This window comes from Thalassophryne amazonica, chromosome 7 (genome assembly GCF_902500255.1).
Source record: "Thalassophryne amazonica chromosome 7, fThaAma1.1, whole genome shotgun sequence".
Taxonomy (NCBI): Eukaryota; Metazoa; Chordata; class Actinopteri; order Batrachoidiformes; family Batrachoididae; genus Thalassophryne; species Thalassophryne amazonica.
Genome location: NC_047109.1, coordinates 21,316,556 through 21,338,775, shown reverse-complemented (window position 1 = coordinate 21,338,775; position 22,220 = coordinate 21,316,556). Strand labels below are relative to the sequence as shown.

Here is a 22,220-nt window from a genome sequence, read left to right as displayed (position 1 = left end):
CAATTGTCCTTTCAAACCATTTGCATGGGTGGGAAACCTGGAGCCTTTACAAAAGCTAAATATGAAGACTAGACCATTTTCATCAACAAAAACTCAGATGCATCCCGGGAATCTCCTTGTCAGATACAACCCCAATTCCAATGAAACTGGGAAGTTGTGTAAGATGAAAATTAAAAACAGAATACAATGATATGCAAATCCTCTTCAACCAATATTAAATTGAATACACCACAAAGACAAGATATTTAATGTTCAAACTGATAGACTTTGTTGTTTTGTGCAAATATTTGCTCATTTTGAAATGGATGCCAGCAACACATTTCAAACAAAGTTGGGATGGGGCAACAAAAGACTGGGAAAGTTAATGAATGCTCAAAAAACACCTAATTGGAAACAGGTGAGTGTCATAATTGGGTATAAAAGTAGCATCCCTAAAAGGCTCAGCTGTTCACATGCAAAGATGGGACAAGGATCACCACTTTGTGAACAACTGTGTGAAAAAAATAGTCCAACAGTTTAAGAACAATGTTTCTCAACATTCAATTGCAAGGAATTTAGGGATTCCATCATCTACAGTCCATAATATAATCAGAAGATTCAGAGAATCTGGAGAATTTTCTACACGTAAGCAGCAAGGCTGAAAACCAGCACTGAATGCCCGTGACCTTCGATCATTCAGGCAGCACTTTATTAAAAACCAACATCATTGTGTAAAGGATCTTACCACGTGGGTTGAGGAACACTTCGGAAAATCACTGTCAGTTAACACAATTCGTTGCTACATCTATAATTGCAAGTTAAAACTCTACCATGCAAAGTGAAAGCCATACATCAACAACATCCAGAAACACCACCACCTTCTCTTGGCCCGAGCTCATTTGAAATGGACAGACGCAAAGTGGAAAAGTGTGCTGTGGTCTGATGAGTCCACGTTTCAAATTTGTGGAAATCATGGACGTTGTGTCCTCCAGACAAAAGAGGAAAAAGACCATCCAGATTGCTACCAGCTCAAAGTTCAAAAGCCAGCATCTGTGAGGGTATGGCGGCGTGTTAGTGTCCATGGCATGGGCAACTTACACATCTGTGATGGCACCATCAATGCTGAAAGGTACATCCAGGTTTTGGAGCAACACATGCTGCCATCCAAGCAACATCTTTTTCAGGGACGTCCCTGCTTATTTCAGCAAGACAATGCCAAGCCACTTTCTGCACGTTACAACAGCGTGGGTTCGTAGTAAAAGAGTGTGGGTACTAGACTGGCCTGCCTGCAGTCCAGACCTGTCGCCCATTGAAAATGTGTGGTGCATTATGAAGAGCAAAATACAACGGAGACCCTGGACTGTTGAACAACTGAAGTCGTACATCAAGCAAGAATGGGAAAGAATTCCACCTACAAAGCTTCAACAATTAGTGTCCTCAGTTCCAAAACGCTTACTGAGTGTTGTTAGAAGGAAAGGTAATGCAACGAGGTGGTAAACATACCACTGTCCCAGCTTTTTTGAAACATGTTGCAGGCATCCATTTGAAATGAGCAAATATTTGCACAAAAACAAAGTTTATCAGTTTGAACATTAAATATCTTGTCTTTGTGGTGTATTCAATTGAATATACAACCCCTGGCAGAGGATGTTCATTCAGTTGTTTAATTTTGTAGAAAAAAAGCAGATCACAGACATGACACAAAACTAAAGTCATTTCAAATGGCAACTTTCTGGCTTTAAGAAACATTATAAGAAATCAAGAAAAAAAATTGTGGCAGTCAGTAACGGTTACTTTTTTAAACCAAGCAGAGGTTGGGCAAGGTGATGATGCTGGAACTTTTGTTTGGTGCCGTTCCAATGAGATTTATAAAGATGACTGCCTGAAGAGAACATGTAAATTTCCACGTCATTGATGATATGGGGCTGCATGTCAGGTAAAGGCACTGGGGAGATGGCTGTCATTACATCATCAATAAATGCACAAGTTTACGTTGATATTTTGGACACTTTTCTTATCCCATCAATTGAAAGGATGTTTGGGGATGATGAAATCATTTTTCAAGATGATAATGCATCTTGCCATAGAGCAAAAACTGTGAAAACATTCCTTGCAAAAAGACACATAGGGTCAATGTCATGGCCTGTAAATAGTCCGGATCATAATCCAATTGAAAATCTTTGGTGGAAGTTGAAGAAAATGGTCCATGACAAGACTCCAACCTGCAAAGCTGATCTGGCAACAGCAATGAGAGAAAGTTGGAGCCAGATTGATGAAGAGTACTGTTTGTCACTCATTAAGTCCATGCCTCAGAGACTGCAAGCTGTTATAAAAGCCAGAGGTGGTGCAACAAAATACTAGTGATGTGTTGGAGCGTTCTTTTGTTTTTCATGATTCCATAATTTTTTCCTCAGAATTGAGTGATTACATATTTTTTTCCCTCTGCTTGGTCTAAAAAAGTAACCGTTACTGACTGCCACAATTTTTTTTCCTGATTTCTTATAGTGTTTCTTAAAGCCAGAAAGTTGCCATTTGAAATGACTTTAGTTTTGTGTCATGTCTGTGATCTGCTTTTTTTCTACAAAATTAAACAACTGAATGAACATCCTCCGAGGCCGGTGATTCCATAATTTTTGCCAGGGGTTGTAGGTTGAAGAGGATTTGCAAATCATTGTATTCTGTTTTTATTTACATTTTACACAACGTTCCAACTTCATTGGAATTGGGGTTGTAATATCTCAAACACTGAAGTGCCCACAAACCCATCTGCAGAGGTATCAATTGACCGCCACCAGTTGTGGTGTCTTGGCCATGCTAAAAGGATGCCTAATGACCGACTCCCAAAATAAATCCTCTTTTCTGACTTGTCAGAAGTCTGCAGGAAGCGAGGAGCCCCCAAAAATGCTTCAAGGAATCCATGAAACAAACCCTTATAGCATTCTACACAGATCCCTATGACTGACCTAGGATAGTTGGTGTAACAGAAGCACTGGAGGGCTGGTTGCGTTAAGAGGTGTCATGAAGGCCAAAATGGACAAAAGAGAACATTTCAAAGACAAGAGATGCTGACAAAACTTTAGGAACAGCAGAGCCACAGGAACCAGATTCCTGCCTACTATCCCATGCCCACACCTTTTCATCTCCCACCTTGGTCCATCAAGCAAGCTTTGATACAGGAACCCTCTCTGATTAGATCATAGAAAATGTCAACACAGAGATAGCCAACAATGATATATTATGGCTGTCAAAATAACACGTTAATATAGATTAATTAATTAAAGCACCTATAATGTGTCAAATTTTTATAATTATAATTATATGATTAATATAATTAATCACACTTTGATCTGTTTTGCTTTGACATCACTGACTAAACAGAGCATTTTGGAAACGGGTCTGGATGTGCGTGCCTTTAGACATGATTTAAACATCAGCACCACACTAGAAGTGTTTTTTGTTTTGTTCTTTTTATATTGCAGCAAGTAAAAAATAACCCTATCAGCGCATCTATTGCACATGCTTTAGCTTTATGTTATTCTCTGATGTGAGCAATAAAAACAGCATCATTAATGTTTCCTGCTGCTCAGAGACGCATGTGGGTGAAATACCTGTTAAACACTTTTGATATTACAGTAACTTGCTTTAATAACTATCAAAGATGTATCTGAAATGTGGGAGCATTGTGCATGACCTGATGTTTTACAGTTAAATGCAGATTAGCCTTTAAAAATCATTAATTAATAACCACAGTGAGCTCTACAGTCTTAAAATGGTGCAAAAATGTTTGATTCCTGATGTTTTCCATCCAGATTTTATTGTTCTAAGGGCAGATATGAAAAGGAGTCATATCATGACAAATCACTTTATATCTATCTTTTACATTTTCATGTTTGATAATTATGTTCAACAACTCCAAACTCCTACAATTCTATGAGTGTCTTCACAGATATTTTCCTCATTTAAGTAGAATTTATGAATGACACAGTTTAACACCTCTGTGATATACAGTAGTGAACTTGCAAAACCGCAGGGTGTTCAAATACTTATTTTCCTCACTGTTTATACAGTAGTGTTCAGAATAATAGTAGTGCCTTGTGACTAAAAAGATTAATCCAGGTTTTGAGTATATTTCTTATTGTTACATGGGAAACAAGATACCAGTAGATTCAGTAGATTCTCACAAATCCAACAAGACCAAGCATTCATGATGCACACTCTTAAGGCTATGAAATTGGGCTATTAGTAAAAAAAAGTAGAAAAGGGGGTGTTCACAATAATAGTAGTGTGGCATTCAGTCAGTGAGTTTGTCAATTCTGTGGAACAAACAGGTGTAAATCAGGTGTCCCCTATTTAAGGATGAAGCCAGCACCTGTTGAACATGCTTTTCTCTTTGAAAGCCTGAGGAAAATGGGACGTTCAAGACACTGTGCAGAAGAACAGAGTAGTTTGATTTTTCTTTTCTTTTTTTAATATTTAGGGGTACCTTAGTAAACACTAGTAGAGTTCCACCTTAGATTTGGAATTTATAATAGAAGATATACATTACTGAATTTTCATGCACTGTCAACTGTGGGACCTTATATGTAGACAAGTGTGTGTCTTTCCAAATCATGTCCAATCAACTGAATTTACCCGAGGTGGATTTCAATTAAGGTGCTGAATCATCTCAAGGATGATCAGTGGAAACAGGACGCACCTGAGTTCAATTTTGAGCTTCATGGCAAAGCCTGTGAACACAGAGTTCTTGGTTTTTTATTTTATTTTTAATACATTTGCAAAAATCTTAAAAAAAAGAAAAAAAAAAGTATTTCATATTGCCATTATGGGGTATGTGTGTACAAGTTCGAGCAAAAAATGAATTTCAATCATTTTGGAATAAGGCGGTAACATAAAATGTGGAAAAAGTGAAGTGTTGTGAAGCTTTCCAGATGCACTGTACTAAAAACACTGATTGATCTGGTTCGTGATGTTAGACTGCTATTATTTTGAACACAACTTTTAAAAGTAAGTAAATGTTGAATCTTGTCAATATTTCAAAATCTTAATGACCTCATTTGTAGGTAAAATAACACATTTGAACAATATGCCTGTGTTCCATTTACCTAAAATGTGTTTGTAGAAGGAACGCGTGAAGTAGATGTTGACCAGTTGTTTGTGGTACAGTGCCAGACCCAGGATCTGACCTGCAAACCGGAAATAGTTCAGGTGATCTGGGTTTACCGAGGAGTTACTGTTTGGCTGGAATGTAGTACCTGGAGATCACACACAAACAAAAAGCAGTGAGGAAAAAAATGTGGCGTGATTTGTTTTATAAAACTAAAGGCGTGCTCATACTTAAGAACTTCACTCCAACTTTCATTGGTTGGTTTATTAGTAGTAGTAGAGAAAAAAAAATTAAACATTTTTCATAAAGAAATGCAAATTTTATGTGGGAAATTTTTAATGTTTAAATGCTTCCACTCACTGACAGAGATCAGAATGATCAGTCTATCTGGCTGCCTGTTTACTGACACTAAAACACAAAAAAATGTGGTTTATGAAATACAATTAGAGTTGGAGAAATGATTCCTGGGTCAAGAATTGATTCGCCGAGATCTGATTCTGCTCAAAAATCATCTTTCTGCCTAATTCTTTCACATTGTGAAACAGATTGTATCTTTCTCCAACATCCACAATTAATGACATCACAAAGACCTGATAGAGACTCTGGGTTTGCTGAGGTCATAATCAGCGGTGGTGTGTTATCTGAGCACACCCGTGACTAAATTGTGTGCTAGGAGGAGGTGAAAATACAGTAAAACTCGCCTAAATCCTCATTGTACAAACTGGATATTTGCACTCACCTGACAAAAGCAAAAGTCCCAAAGCTTTGGTATGGTTTTCTATGTAATAAGCACCGTATATAAAGGATATTTGGTAGCATCAAGCAAAATGTCTGATTTCAATGCATTTCCATTCAAAAAAATCCTTGCATATACCAGACAGCGCAGTCTGGAAGTGTCCAGTAACAGAAGTATGAAATGAAGCTCAGCACTGACTCTCGCCAATTCGTGGGAAGTATTTCCACGATTAAAAGACCGGCTGTTCTTTTGTCAAACCGTGCTGAGACACTGGACCTAAATAAGGCCTTCATTCATGTCCGGTGATTATTAACAAAATGCTGCTTGCTGCCTTCACTGTAATATGGTGTTAAGTTGCAGACATATCCCTGGGTGTTGGGTGTGACGAACCAAAGATGACCGCTTTAGATCACAGCCCTCTGCAGGGCTGCGAACCCTCCCCGTGACGTGCACCTGCTAAATGACAGATACCGTAAAGGCTGTGATTTGTCACTTTTATGTTTTCACTCCTTCCTCTCCCGACATATTTTAAAAGGTTTTTGCAGTGCAAGCACTGATTATGGATCAAATACGTTTGGCAGAAAAGTCCACAAACTTCACAACAAGGAGTCAGAAACACACACTCAAATGATCCGCAATTCATTGAGGAAATTGTATGTACCATACTGTTGGTTTAGAAGGCGATGACTAGGGATGGGTATCGTTAAGATTTTATCGATATTGATACCATTATTGATCCCGCTTATCGATCCGATTCCTTATCGATTCCCTTATCGATACCTCTTGTGAATTTATGTGTACTAAAAGTAGGCTTTACAGGTTTTCTATGTCAGCCGGTCAAAGAGCTTTTTCTTATCGTGCACCCACTCTGTGGAACGGTCTTCCTGCGACCAAGAGGCAGTCGGAGTCCATGGACATTTTTAAGTCAAGACTTAAAACCTATTTTTATTCTCTTTCTTATGAATAGTTTTTATTTGTTAGCTGTTTTATTCTTTTACTGCTGTTTTTAATTATGTATTTAAATTTTTTAATTTTTATTTATTTAAATTTTTTTCATGTTGAACTGTTCTGTGTGAGGCACCTTGAGACAGCTTTTGTTGTGATTTGGCACTTTATAAGCTGATTAAATTGAAATTGAACAACATTTTATTGGGTCTTAAAGTAAATAAATATGAAATTGGTTACTGGATCCTTAAACTGGACATAATAAACTCTACATGGTGGATCCTTGATCTCTGGACATAAACATAAATAAAATCTGTAGTTTTTGTCAAAAGCATTTCCTTTCAGACATTATTGGCATGAATGTCTTTCCACACATCTGAGCTGAGCTCTTGCAGCTGGCTGTGCTGCACGAACGCAGAATGTCTCATTTTGCGAGGAAAAATTGTTTTAGTCAATTGTAGTTTCATGTCTGTATTGCAACATTTGTAAGAGGTGTCATTTTATTTAAAGCGGCAATTCGTTTTGAAGTTATTAATTCCGACCGGACTGTCTCAGCAGAGAGCCGTGCAGCATTTGGAGCTGTGCCAACGAAGCGGAGGATGGTTCTTGTTTCTTGACTACAACAAAACAAGAGACCCAGTTAGTTACTTTAAAACACACAAAAGTGACTCATGATATTCTAATAGCTTTGACAGGGGTTAAGAAGCGGACTTATCGCTTCTGAAGAACAGCGAATCAAAGAACCAATGAGCCAGTGGATCGAAGCATTGATTTGCGCTTCAAACTGGAGTCGCGCTGCAGAAACAGCTGATTACAGAGCCGCTGCAGGGTCTGTAATCAACGTAGAGGAATGATCATTTTCCCAAAAAAGGACCCGAAGGACCTGAAGGACCAATAAGGGAATCGTTAAGCAAAAAGGCTATTGATATCAGTGGTTCGATTCATTTCTTAACAATACTCGATACCTAACCCCAGTGATGACTGAGCTTGTTGAGGGACAAATTAATCCAAAAAAAAAGCCACTGTTCCTGCAGCAAATTGTATAAAGACACGACAGAGAACTTTAAAAGGGTCACGCACTCATCAATGTCATTGCATGGACACAGACCTGGAGCAAGAAAATGTTTAAAAAAAATGCTTTTTAAAAATCGATTAGTTGGACATTTTGGATCGATTCAGAATCATAATAAATAAGAATCGCGATTCGGACGTGAATCGATTTTTTCCGGCACCCCTACTTTAAACATAATCAAAACGAAACATTCATGATGACGTGGCTAACAGTGTGTATGAGACCGAGCGCAGTCAGCCCTGTGCTTGTGTTCGCAGCACCTGCAGGTGCGGGATCAAGTTTGTCATCGAAACAACATGTGTGCACAGGCAGGCCAGCGATAGATGACTGGAACATGCGTAAATAGTTAAAGTAGTTGATAAAATGTTCTTGCCGCAATTCTTTCTGTATGACGTTGATTTTCGACCCCATACATGGATGAGTCATCAGCAATACAAGGAAGTTACGTGCAGCTCGTCTGATCTTTAGTTAGTGATCCATTCAGATATCATCAATGTTCGTGCGAGGCATCAAACTTGGGAGGTTCGACGAAGTCGGACGACAGTCAAAGCTCATTACGGGAACGACGCAAATGATAAGAAACCATCAAGACATAAAGCAAAACGTAATATGGATGAACTGACGTTGTCGTTGGGATTCGTTCACATTTTTCAACAGTTTGAAAATTCTGATCTAGCGCCAGCTACAGGAACGAAGCTGAACGATGGTTAAACGATGCCTCTAAAAGTCAACGTAAGTCCAGATTTTTTTTTTCATTTGGGCTTTGGTGTCCTTCGTTAGTGTTGTGTGACTGAGGTTTAAGGCAGGCATTTATTTTTTTCAGACAAAGTTTTTACCTGGGACCTGGCATTAAATGAGGCAGGTCCCGATTCAAGGTCAGACTTTTAATCAAGGAAATACATTGCTGGGGATTCCCCATAAATTGTTTGATGCCTTCTGGCTGTAACTAATCCGTTACATACATATAACAGATTTTGTCCGTTTTATACGTACAACAGATGTTATCCATTTTACAACCCCAATTACAATGAAGTTGGGACGATGTGTAAAATGTAAATAAAAACAGAATACAATGATTAGCAAATCCTCTTCAACCTATATTCAATTGAATACACCACAAAGACAAGATATATAGTGTTCAAACTGATAAACTTTATTGTTTTTGTGCAAATATTTGCTCATTTTGAAATGGATGCCTGCAACACGTCAAAAAAGTTGGGACGGGGCAACAAAAGACTGGGAAAGTTCATGAATGCTCAAAGAGCACCTAATTGGAAACAGGTGAGTGTCATGATTGGGTATAAAAGGAGCATCCCCAAATGGCTCAACTGTTCACAAGCAAATAAGGGGTGAGGATCACCACTTTGTGAACAACTGCATGAAAAAAATAGTCCAGCAGTTTAAGAACAATGTTTCTCAACATTCAATTGCAAGGAATTTAAGAATTCCATCATCTACAGTCCATAATATAATCATAAGATTCAGAGAATCTGGAGAACATTCTACACATAAGTGGCAAGGCCAAAAACCAACATTGAATGCCCATGACCTTTGATCCCTCGGGGGGCACTGCATTAAAAACCAACATCATTGTGTAAAGGATCTTACTGCATGGGGTCAGAAACACTTCAGAAAACCATGGTCAGTTACACAGTTCGTCGCTACATCTACAAGTGCAAGTTAAAACTCTACCATGCAAAGCAAAAGCCAATCATCTACAACATCCAGAAACACCGCCGCCTTCTCTGGGCCCGAGGTCATTTGAAATGGACAGACGCAAAGTGGAAAAGTGTGCTGTGGTCTGATAAGTCCACATTTCAAATTGTTTTTGGAAATCATGGACGTTGTATCTTCCAGACAAAAGAGGAAAAAGACCATCAAGATTGTTACCGGCGCAAAGGTCAAAAGCCAGCAGCATCTGTGATGGTATGGTGTGTTAGTGCCCATAGCATGGACAATTTACACAATTGTGATGCTACCATCAATGCTGAAAGGTACATCCACATTTTTCAGGGACGTCCCTGCTTATTTCAGCAAGACAATGCCAAGCCACATTCTCCACATGTTACAACAGCATGGCTTCGTAGTAAAAGAGTGCCTGCAGTCCAGACCTGTCGCCCATTGAAAATGTGTGGTGTATGATGAAGCACAAAATATGACAATGGAGACCCCGGAGTGTTGAACAACTGAAGTCGTACATCAAGCAAGAATGGGCAAGAATTCCACCTACAAAGCTTCAACAATTAGTGTCCTGAGTTCCCAAACGCTTATTGAGTGTTGTTAGAAGGAAAGGTAATGTAACACAGTGGTAAACATACCGTTGTCCCAAACGTGAAACGTGCTGCAGGCATCAATTTCAAAATGAGCAAATATTTGCACAAAAACAATAAATTTTATCAGTTTGAACATTAAATATCTTGTCTTTGTGGTGAAGAGGATGAAGAGGATTTGCAAATCATTGTTTTCCGTTTTATTTACATTTTACACAACATCCCAACTTCATTGGAATTGGGGTTGTATACTATAACAGATTTTGTCAGTTTTATAAACATAACAGATTTAAATATAACGGACAAATTTTCTGGTCCACCTGAATCCATTATGAGTTTTACTGTATGCCACTCCACTCGGAACATTTGATTGCATCATTTTTATAAACATCTTCTTGCTGCATATTCACACTGTATGTCAGAGTAATGTCACCTACCATCTGCTGATTGAGTGAAGAGGGCATAATCTGGGTTAATGATTTCATTGGACAGGATATCAAACCACTCCCGGACCACACCCTGGCCCTAAAACAGGAAAACGTTCAACACAAACCACAATCACATGCTGAGATTTTTTAAAAGCAATGAACACAGAGTTCATGATGAAGAACTAATGTAGTGTCACAAACTTAAAACATACCATCCCTTCCTCGCCATGGAAACGGACAGCAATGCCCTGTTTGAGTTTCTCATTAGTGGACTTGGAAACCATCTCACAGCTACTCCTGAATATGGACTCTAAAGTAAAAGAATTCATCTTGCTTGGGACAACCATGGACAACCAGCATAAAACATTTTACAGATCAATGACCACATCAGTCAACAGTTAATGCTTCTTAAAATCTTTAACTTGTACCATTCAATTGATCCCTTCACATATTATTTGATTTATATGTTTTATGACAAGTGAGGAAACTTTCTTTAAAGTTACACTTTCATGTGCAACGCTTCCTTATAGCTCTGGGTCATAGGTCAAACAGTATGTACAGCTATGTTCAAAATAACAGCAGTGTGTTTAAAAAGTAAGTAAAGCTGAAAATCCTTATCAAATCAAAACATGAAGAAAAAAATTATCAGGTTTGTTATTACTTTAAAGATAATGAAGAAAAAAGGAATATTATGTTGTTGGCTGCCCTGGTTCCTGCTCGTTTGCCCCCCTCTCTTCTCTGTCTTCCAGGTGGTGTGACTTGTGGAGCTGATGAACACACCTGTCAGTAATCAACCCTCCTGTATTTAAACCCTGGTTCAACACCTTATCGACGCCAGAAACTCAGTGTTCACAGCCTGATAACCTGGCCACTCTACTTCTGTATAGAGCTGTTCTGTCTGCCGCACTGCCATCTGATTGCGTTTGGAGCCTTTGAATGGCATGTCATATACGCAGGTCGGGCATATCGTGCTGTGGCCGAGCAGCTGCATGAAATCATCGGACATGTCGAACCGTGGCTGAATGACGCGATCGAGGCAGCCTTCACACCAGCGGCCGAAAGTCATTGAATGCCACGCGAGTGGCCAATCAACCCACTCTCGGCTGGAGTCCAGGTGCCACCCACGAACATCCAACACCACTCCCGGGGCACTTCTAAAAGGCGGGGCCATTCGTACTGCCAGCATGAGAGTAGAGAGCAGGTGATCACTTTTGAGCTAGATGCAACAATTAAAAGAATGCAGTGCCCCCACCACCACACAAATGAAATGGCGTGCGAGTGTGCGGTCACCCCCCAGCAACACTGCCAGTGTGTCATGTGTCTCCCCCAAACCACAACCCAACATTGTGGAGGTGCGGCTGAGGTGGAAAATGCTCCAACGGTGGCTGAGTGCAGTACTATCACTACCCAGTGCAGTGTGCACATCTGGATGGCCTGCCATGTCCATGATAGATGTCATGTCTCACATTCGCTCCCATTACACAAAATGGAACATTATGGTCATTTCAGCTGCGCGCAGCTGCATGCCCATGCGAGTTGATGCAAGTGACAGGCTTGTGCACACAGCTGACCGGCATGTTGGAGCTGTGGACCGCCCATCACGTCATATTCTGCATGTCCCTCTGGAGGTGGGATCACCATGCAGCAGTGCACACATGCTGGCACTACAAACTCACAAATATAAAAGGCTTGGTCCATGGCCATCAAGAGGAGAGCCACGTGACACGTGGTCGTAATGAGGCTTTGAGTGACAGTGAGCCCAAGGGGGCGTGTCGCTCAGATCACGTCAGCGAAGGCTCACCGACGCTGTCAGATGACACACACGTTGTCAGGCGAGAGTGCGAGTGACAGCGAGGTGTTCAATTGAAACAAACAGTTGCTCTGCAGATACGGGGGCGTGTCCAGCTCAGAGTCACTCTAGCAGCTGACACTGACAGGGTGAACACAACATGTTAATTTACAAAAAAGAGCATTAAATAATTACAATAAAACAATGATCAGCATGTGAGGAAAGCCTGGCCACACATGTGCATTGCTGTGGCATGTTATGAGTTGATGTGTTCTGCTGCTGTGACTTGCACTGAAAAGGTGGGCGTGTCGCAGACGACCCGCAGCAGTTCAGCTCTGTGCCGTCACTGCTCACAGCTGGAGATCACATATCCTGCCATGTGGACCACCACATCTGAACACTCCACTGTCACATGTGTACCAATTTTCAGCTCCCTACACCCTTTGGTGAGGGTTTTTTGAAAGTTGCAGGGGGGTGCTATAGAGGCATTTTGCCCCACCCATAGGCGACGCCCCATCACATTAAAGAGGTTGTCATTCTAGACCTGTGTATCAATTTTCATGATAATATGATAAAATTAAAGCCATCAAAAGGAACAATGTAATTTCAATGCGAAGAATCGACATTCGGCACGCCACACGTACACATTACTTGTAGCCTCACAGCGAGCATCATGTATGTTCACCAACTTGTTCTGCATGTTTCTGAAGTGGAATGAAGTTGATGGGGTTAACCACCGGGGGGAGCTATGAGTTAGGTGAGAAGTTAATATATGGGAATGTTCAGGGCAGAGCCCTCGTCATGTCCAGCAAGTTTGAAAGAACTACGATGAAGTATGTGGGCGTGACAGCCGTTTGAAGTGAAACGGCATGCTCCGAAACGCTCAACAAAGTTTAACAAACCCTAGCAGCCACGCCTTTTGACCTAGAGAAATTCTTTGGATAACTTTTGATCAGCATGGGGTCACGATGATGTGTTCCAAATTTGAAGACGATTGGATGAAATCCCTGGGACGAGTTCGTTCAAATATAAGTAGTGGAAATGGTCAAAAATGGCAAAAATGGCCTCAAAATAGAAACTTTAAGAGACTTTAAGAGATGCTAAGAGACGTTAAGAGACTTTTTGTGCATCCCAGCACGGTAAATATGTGTACCAAATTTCGTGAGGCTACAACAAAAAAAACCCCCAATGGTGAGGGTCTTTTGAAAATTTGTAGGGGACGCCATTTCGCAGCGAGCATGTGTGCGACCCCCAAAATATCAAATTTCGGATCCGGCCAAATGACTGCAACGTTTGGTGAGTTTTGGAGCATGGGAAAGGGGCGAAATTGGGGCTTGAAAAGTATAAAGAATAATAAATAACAGTAGAGGTGGTGGCCAAGTGGTTAGTGCCCTTGGTTTTGGTGCAGAAGGTTCCCGGTTCAAATCCCACCCGTGCCACATGTGGAGTTGCGTCAGGAAGGGAAACCTGTGCCAGTTCTACATGCAGATCTACCTCGGATTTGCTGTGGCGGCCTGAGTGCAAACAAGGGAGCAGCCGAAGGGACTTACTTTTTTCAAGAGAGTCCTCGTCGGACAACTTTTAGTCATCGTCGCTTGGGCCCTAATAATATCCTCTGTTTTGAGGGACTAAGTGTGCGGCTCCAAAGAGTCGCAAAGAATTCGGTCGGAATTAACTTCAGAGTGAATCGCCGTTTTAAATCAAATGACACCTCTTTCCAAACATTATAATACAAACAAACTACAGCTAACCAAAACCATTTTCCCCCAAAAGGAGGTGTCCTGCATTTTTTTTTTAACAATTACATCCTGACATGCAGCACAGAGCTCAGCTCAGAGTCTATGGAATTACTACAGATTTTATTTGTTTCTATTTCTGTCCAGAGATCTAAGATCCACCATGTACATCAAGAATCCAGTGACCATGTACATACGAGGTCTGTGATGAAAAAAGCGGTCCTTTTTATTTTTTTCAAAAAATAAATGGATTTGATTCATATGTTTTTACGTCAGACATGCTTGAACCCTCGTGCGCATGCGTGAGTTTTTTCACGCATCTGTGACGTCATTCGCCTGTGGGCAGGCCTTGAGTGAGGAGTGCTCCACCCCGCCCGTCGGAATCTCTGTCTGAATAGCCGCTGCGAACGGCGCGCATTGCTTTATCAACATTTTTTCTGGACCTGTGAGGGATATCCGAGTGGACACTATTCGAGAAATTAAGCTGGTTTTCGGTGAAAAGTTTAACGGCTGATGAGAGATTATGGGGTGTTTCTGTCGCTGTAAGGACTTCCCACGAAGCGGGACGTCGCGCAGCGCTTCCAGGCACCATCGTCGGCCTGTTTCGACCTGAAAACATTCTAATTTAAGTGAGTAACTGAGAAATTGTTTAACAGCTTGGGCATGTTCCAACTTGCCCGTTAAGGTTTCCAACGGAGGTGTTTTTCCTGTCGCGACCCCCCGCGGTCGGGTCCGGCCTGACATGCGACTCTGCCCGCACGTTCTTTCATTACAAAATGTCCCTTAACAATGGAATGTCCGAATAAACTCCTCATGCCGACTTCTTCTGAAAGTTCTCTGTTCTCTGACGACTTCCTGGGTCAACAGAGCCTGAAATGTGGAAGTTTTCAACTTGAAACGGCGAGACGCTGCCGCCTCGAAGCGCAGATCGGCGTCAGGCGCCGTGGGCCATCCTTAAAGTGACACTACCAGACCAAAATCTCTCATCAGCCGTTCAAATTTTTACCGAAAACCAGCTGAATTTATCGAATGGTGTCCACTCAGTTGTGCCTTACAGTTTTTGAAAAAATTTTTATCAAACAAAGCAGCAGTCTCTGAGCCATTCCTAAACAATGAAAAAACGACGAGAGGGTGGGCGACTCCTCACTCAAAGACTGCCCACAGGCGAATGACGTAACCGACAGGCGTGAAAAAAAACTCTTGCATGCCCACGAGGGTTCAAGCATGTCTGATGTAATCACACGTGATTCAAATCCATATGGTTTTTGAAAAAAATAATAAGGTCCGTTACTTTTATCACAGACCTCGTATTTTATTGATTTTATTTATATCTAGAGATCAAGGATCCAGTGGCCAATTTCATATTTATTTAAGACTCAATAAAATGTTGACGTAGAAAACCTGTAAAGCCTACTTTTAGTACACAGAAAATTCACAAGAGGTATTGATAAAGGAATCGATAAAGAATCATATCGGTAAGCGGAATCGATGACATCAATATTGATAAGCTCTTTCAATACCCATCCGTAATCGTATCACACCAAATCGCATCGTATCGCATTGTGAGGAACTGAATCACCATCAAAAACATATCAAATCGCATCGAATCGATTCACATGCCTAATGTGAATATATCTGAGTGATCATATGAACACTCAGCTAACGATCCAAATGTCATGTCCACTACGTGTCCTTTGGTATCCTCCAAAACACACGGCATCCTTATGCCGGAGCTGGTTGATGACGCCACACATTTTCAATGGATGACAGGTCTGGACTGCAGGCAGGCCAGTCTAAATGGACTGCATTTATATAGCGCTTTTCCATCTGCATCAGACGCTCAAAGCGCTTTACAATTATGCCTCACATTCACCCCGATGTCAGGGTGCTGCCATACAAGGCGTGCACTACACACTGGGAGCAATAGGGGATTAAAGACCTTGCCCAAGGGCCCTTAGTGATTTAGTCTAGTACCCGCACTCTTACTACGAAGCCACACTGATGTAACACGTGCAGAATGTAGCTTAGCATTGTCTTGCTGAAATAAGCAGGGACGTCCCTGAAAAAGACGTTGCTTGGATGGCAGCATGTGTTGCTCTAAAACCTGGATGCACCTTTCAGCATTGATGGTGCCATCACAGATGTGTAAGTTGCCCATGTCATAGGCACTAACACACCCCCATACCATCACAGATGCTGGCTTTTGAAGTTTACGTTGGTAACAATCTGGATGGTCTTTTTCCTCTTTTCTCCGGAGGACACAACATCCATGATTTCCAAAAACAATTTGAAATGTGGACTCATCAGACCACAGCACACTTTTCCACTTTGCGTCTGTCCATTTCAAATGAGCTTGGGCCCAGAGAAGGCAGTGGCGTTTCTGGATGTTGTTGATGTATGGCTTTCGCTTTGCATGGTAGAGTTTAACTTGCACTTGTAGATGTAGTGACAAACTGTGTTAACTGACAATGGTTTTCTGAAGTGTTCTTGAGCTCATGCTCGTTTACACAATGATGTCGGTTTTTAATGCAGTGCCGGCTGAGAGATCAAAGGTCACGGGCATTCAATGCTGGTTTTCGGCCTTGCCACATACGTGTAGAAAGCTCTCTGGATTCTCTGAATCTTCCGATTACACTATGTAACAAATTTTTATTTTTGTTTTGTTCCTGGGAACACAGTGTGTTTTCCTAACCTGTTATGCCTTAAATAAATAGAAAATCACTGTTATTCCACAGAAACTTTGCTTCTGTGATCAGGACAATGATATTTTGAAATTTGTCTGTTTTCAAGAATATTCTCGATTCACCTTCACTACTACTGAGTAGTCTTCTAGAATAGTCTTTAACTGCTAGAACTGTCCAGAATTTTCTAGAAGTTTCCAGAATTATCTAGAAATTTCAAGAAACGTTTAGAACTTTCTAGAACGTTAAAAAAATAAAATCAAAGTTTGTGCTGAATGTAGTCATTTTTCCATAGACTTTAAACATAAGCAGTTGAAATATAACACTTAGAAGCCAGGAACAAAAATTGTGTTACATAGTGTTATATTATGGACTGTAGATGATGGAATCCCTAAATTTCTTGCAATTGAATGCTGAGAAACATTGTTCTTAAACTGTTGGACCATTTTTTAATGCAGTTGTTCACAAAGTGGTGATCCTCGCCCCACCTTTGCTTGTGAACAGTTGAGCCTTTTGGGGATGCTCTTTTTATACCCAATCATGACACTCACTGTTTCCAATGAGGTGTTCTTTGAGCATTCATCAACTTTCCCAGTCTTTTGTTGCCCCGTGCCAACTTTTTTGAAATGTGTTACAGGCATCCATTTCAAAATGAGCAAATATTTGCACAAAAACAATAACGTTTATCAGTTTGAACATATATCTTGTCTTTGTGATGTATTCAATTGAATATAGGTTGAAGAGGATTTGCAAAGCATTGTATTCTGTTTTTATTTACATTTTCCACAACGTCACAACTTCATTGGAACTGGGGTTGTAATATTAGTTCAGTGATTCACAGGAAAGCTAAATCTTCAAGCATATTTCAGGTTATACAGTAAATATTTGAGTTCGTAAAGACAAATACAGACACTGCTATTTTGTAAACAGTCTAATATTCCTTTTTCTTCACTTTGTGCAAATAACGAATTTGATTAACTTTTCTTCATGTTTTCATTTGGAATAGAATGTGCAGCACTCCCAATGCAATTGCTTGTGTGGAAATAAAAGTTATTTTAAAGATTCTGAGCTTTACTCACTTTTGTAAACAACTCACTGTTATTCTGAACACAGCTGTACATGATATTGTGCACACACAATACATGGGAAATTCAATAAATCCCCCTGCAAAACTCACGTTATAAGCAACCCATTTCCTCATTTCAAACCACTTTGTGTCAAACTGTCCTTTAAGAGCAGAGGTGGAATGTTATTTTTGATTTATGAATCAGCTTCTTAAAATATTTTTCAACAAAGACCATAATTTACTTCAATGAAAGATAGTGTTTTGCACAGTGTGGACAAGAAACAAGAAGCCCCAGCTCTAATGCCAGCTGTAAAGGTTAACTTTCAGTAATTTCACATAAGTTATTCACATTCACCTGATTAAAACCAGGTGACAATGATATAATTCATCTCTTGCCATTTGACTTGTTCGAGACAAATAATAATAATAATAATAATAATAATAATAATAATAATAATAAGCAGCATAAGCTTATCTTCTGCTGCTTACGGCCAACTAGTAAATGCACCATAGATAGCATTTGTACCAGTGTGTCATGGTTTCGGCCTGAACAGGGCGTGGAGCCCTTTACCCCCTCCTTTCTGTTGTTTTTTTCAGCTTTATTATTTATTTTCATCTTGCTTTATTCTGTCATGTTTTTCTTGTCACTTTGTTCTTTTTGTTATGATTCACTACTTATTTTATTTCCTTCATATGGTTATTCTCTGTTCTGTTTTGATTTGTCACTTTGTTTTCGTTTTTATTTTTTTTTACTTTGGTCATGGTTTAGTTCTTGTTTTATTCAGTCAGTTTGTGTGATTTTTGTTTATCTTTTGGTCTTTGTTGTTCCATTGTTTATATGATCTTTTGTGTTTTAATGTCAGGTTTTGTTCTTCACCTAGTCTGTCTTATTTTCGGGTCTGTTTAGTCATTTTGTTTTCTTAGTCAGTTCCGGTTCAGTTGATCTTAGTATTTATTTTCTTTTCATTTCTCATGTAGTTTGTTCTAGTTCTTATGTTCATGTCTGATGTTAGTTCCTGTTCACAGTTCTGTTCATAGTTCTTTGTTTCACCCCACGTCCTGCACCTGCATTATGTCTTCCTCCTGCACTCATATTTGATTGTGTTCACTGCACCTGCCCCGTTTCTTTCACTCACACTCTTGGCACCAGCTCACATGTCTTTGTCTGTTACATCACTCCACTTTGTGCACTCCCCTCCACACACTCTTGCCCATCAATACTCTTTGTCCAGTAGCCACGCCCCCTTCTAGATTGTTCCTCAGATTCACCTTGTTAACACCACCTGTCCCTCATTAGTCCACCTTCATATAAACCTTCACAGTCTCACAGCCCCTCGCCAGATTGTTGTCGCTTCTTGCACACTCTCCAGCCTCCTTGTTTGTAGTCATGATTAGTCTTGCCATGTACCAGTTCCTTGCTTTGTGTTTTTTGACTGCGCCTTTTCACCTCAGCCTGTATGCCAGTGTGTGCTCATGCCTCAGACCCCTGCCTGGAGATGACTACGTTTGTGCCTCACCCTGCTTGTACCTCTGCTCCGCTATCTGACCATCTGTGTGCCAAACCACTGCCTGTAATAAACTTGACGACTTCTTATACCTCAAAGCCTAGTCTGGGAGTGTATCATGGGTCCACCCGCTCCTGGTGTTGGGCAGCCGCCCGCCCTGACACAGTGTCTACCGTTTTAAAATGTGGATCACATAAGAAAACATATTCTCCTTGAACAGTATGGATTCCATTGCAACTTACTTTTTGTTGTTTGTTTAATGCAAGTGAGGATCGGTGGGTCAGGCAATGTGGATTGGCTCTCATGATGGTTCAGGAGGGTGCTTTTGAGACTCTTTGTTTTTAAGATGTCCTTCAGCGTGTCAAGACTCCAACACACACAGACACATCATGCACCACTCTAAAGCCCATTATTTTCAATGAGAAAGTTCATGCAAACAGCACATTGTGGACCAGCAAAAAACATAGCTGTGCGACACTCAGCTCTGAGCGCATCACCGTGTGATGTCAAGCTCACAGCAGTCAAAGCTGAACTCAATCCAACTTTCACCGCAGCACACTGGGACATATCTTCGCACATCCAATAGAAATGAGACATCAGCCGAAAACACGGTTGACAGAGTGCAGAAATGTGTCACAGGAACATCAAAGAGGTCCTCCTAATTTATACACAGCAGTTTTCTAAAGAAAAATTCTTAGAAATTATTTTTTTTAACCTGAAGATTAATTTCTGATTACTTTCCATTTTGAAGTTAAAAAAAGTTTCTTACAATAGAAAACTTCATGCAACATAAACCCCATGAGAAAATATATATTTTTTATTTATTCATTCCAATATTTCATTATGTCCTCAGTGACTATGCCATTGCTTTTCATGTTGTAATCTCTACAGAGTAGTCACTAAAATATAAATTTGCGATTGTGAATGCTTTTAAAATTATGCACAATAGGGCAGGGCTTCTACCTGTGCAAGTAAAAGCGTCTTAGTGACTGAACTTAGACTTCATGTACTAATGATTTATTCATTTATTGTTAAAAATTTAAAAGGAAACAGCTTTTTCAAATAAAATAGTTGCTGTTAAAAGAGCCTTTGTTTTTATTTTGAAGAGCTGCAGCAGGTATGGATTTGCAGAGTCGACAAGTGTGCTGGACTCTCAGGACATTTAACCAGAGGATGGTCTCCTCTGCAGCTTTGGCCTCTTGGTTTTTGAAACCACTTTATTTTGAAGAGCAGAGATGTTCTCTTCTTCCATCTGGACTGGAGGTGTAGATGTTCGACTTGATCACTGGAAGTTTTGAAGTACATCTGTATTTCCATAAATGCAGCCGATCTGCTCTGTGTCAGCCTGATCCCATCAGATCTCAGAAGCTAGGCAATGCGGGGCCTGATTAGTACTTGAATGGGAGACTTCTTTGGAACACCAATGGCTGTGTGTGTTTCTCCAAGTTGCACTGGAGTTGCGTCAAGAAGGGCACCCGGCCTAAAACTTGTGCCAAATGCTAATGCAGATCTAAGCTGTATCCACTGTGGCGACTAAAAAAAAACGGGAGCAGCTGAACAGACAACGACAACAACTGTATTTCCACAAATATTTTGTGAGAGGCAATGACTTAAGATCCCTTCTTCAGGATCAGGCCTCAAAACATTCCTCTTTGTTGTAAAATGAGACAAGAATGGGGAGAAAAAAATGCAACATTAAAAATTCTGAACATAGAAAAAAGTTTTAGCACTGAATTTTTATTAACATTTTCCTGATATGGGACAGGTGAAGAAATATATTTCTTAAAATATATAAATATATTCCTTAAAAAGACACACAAAACAGTGCTCTGTTCTTTTCATTACGGTCTGATTATTTGTGAAAACACACAGCTAATAAAACAAACAAACAAATCTAAGTTATTGAAAATTGCAACTGTTCTTGTAGTCAGAGCAGTAACAATTGTTGTTTGGTAAAATTAAAACAGACTGAACAATTAACCAATTTAAAACTTTCAGTGAGCTCAGCTGAGTGACTGATCCAGCATGAACGCAGCCTGCTGCTAAAGGCTAAGCTAACGTTAGCTGATAAGACTGCAGTGTTAAGTGGTGCACAAACGTCATGTTTTATTTTCAGATGACTCACACAACTTAGACAGACTTGCAGGAGCTCAGTTGCTCAAACTGCATCTGTGCACATGTCTAAATGTGAAGAATGTGGGACTTGGAGCGTGTCTGCTCCCCCAAGCCAGCTGCGCCCGGCCTCGCTGACGGAGGGTCTCTGAAGAACGCTCCACCCAGCAGGGTGATTGCTGTCATTCCTTAGTGTGCTTTTTGCTCTTGGATCTTGTGGTTATGACTCATGCACTTAGTGCTTATGCGTTTATTCATCTTTTTTCATTAATGCACGTCTTCACAAATGTGGTGACTTTCAGATTTGTTCAGCCCCCAGAACAGAAACATAGTGATGCAGAAAACAAAGTCTATTTTGCGCATCTGCTTGCAACATCCTGAAGCGCGTGCGGTGTGAAAAGCCTATAACAGTGTGTAAAGGTAGTTTTAGTAGTGCCGTGAAGGAAACGGTCAGAAAATAAGGTTTTCTTTGAGGCTTTGTGATATTCTCAGTGATTTCATTTCATGTTGGAGTGATTTGTTTTTTTAATCCTCTTGTCTATATACATCACTTTAGTATGTGTCCCAGTCAGCCCACAATATTAAGAACATATACACCATTAAATATGGCAAGAGCAATTTGCTGGCTACTTAAATTTAGTTTTATATGGCGAACCTTGAATTCTTTTTTTTTTTTGTTCTTTTATGAAAGAAATTTGAATCTGTAAAAGCCCAAACATTTAGACAGGTAGCTGGCAATAAAGGAGGCCTCTTCAAAGTGGCTGTATAAATGGAGGATGTGAAAAGAGTTTGTCGTG

At 40.3% G+C, this 22,220-nt stretch overlaps 1 protein-coding gene and 1 long non-coding RNA gene across 2 annotated transcripts in view; both read right to left on the bottom strand.

The window, feature by feature from the left end:
- hace1 (HECT domain and ankyrin repeat containing E3 ubiquitin protein ligase 1) overlaps positions 1-22,220 on the bottom strand; it is a 205,808-nt gene that overhangs the window by 80,926 nt on the left and 102,662 nt on the right. The window contains exons 16-18 of the mRNA XM_034173953.1: positions 10,747-10,844; positions 10,544-10,631; positions 5,082-5,231 (exon numbers count right to left, since the gene is read on the bottom strand). Coding sequence (XP_034029844.1) covers positions 5,082-5,231; positions 10,544-10,631; positions 10,747-10,844 — 336 coding nt within the window. The remainder of the gene's footprint in view (positions 1-5,081; positions 5,232-10,543; positions 10,632-10,746; positions 10,845-22,220) is intronic.
- On the bottom strand, positions 11,264-21,145 carry LOC117513711. Its single transcript, XR_004561682.1, has 3 exons — positions 21,135-21,145; positions 19,335-19,344; positions 11,264-11,410 (listed from the first exon to the last, which is right to left on the bottom strand). It is a non-coding gene; the product is annotated as an uncharacterized LOC117513711 (long non-coding RNA).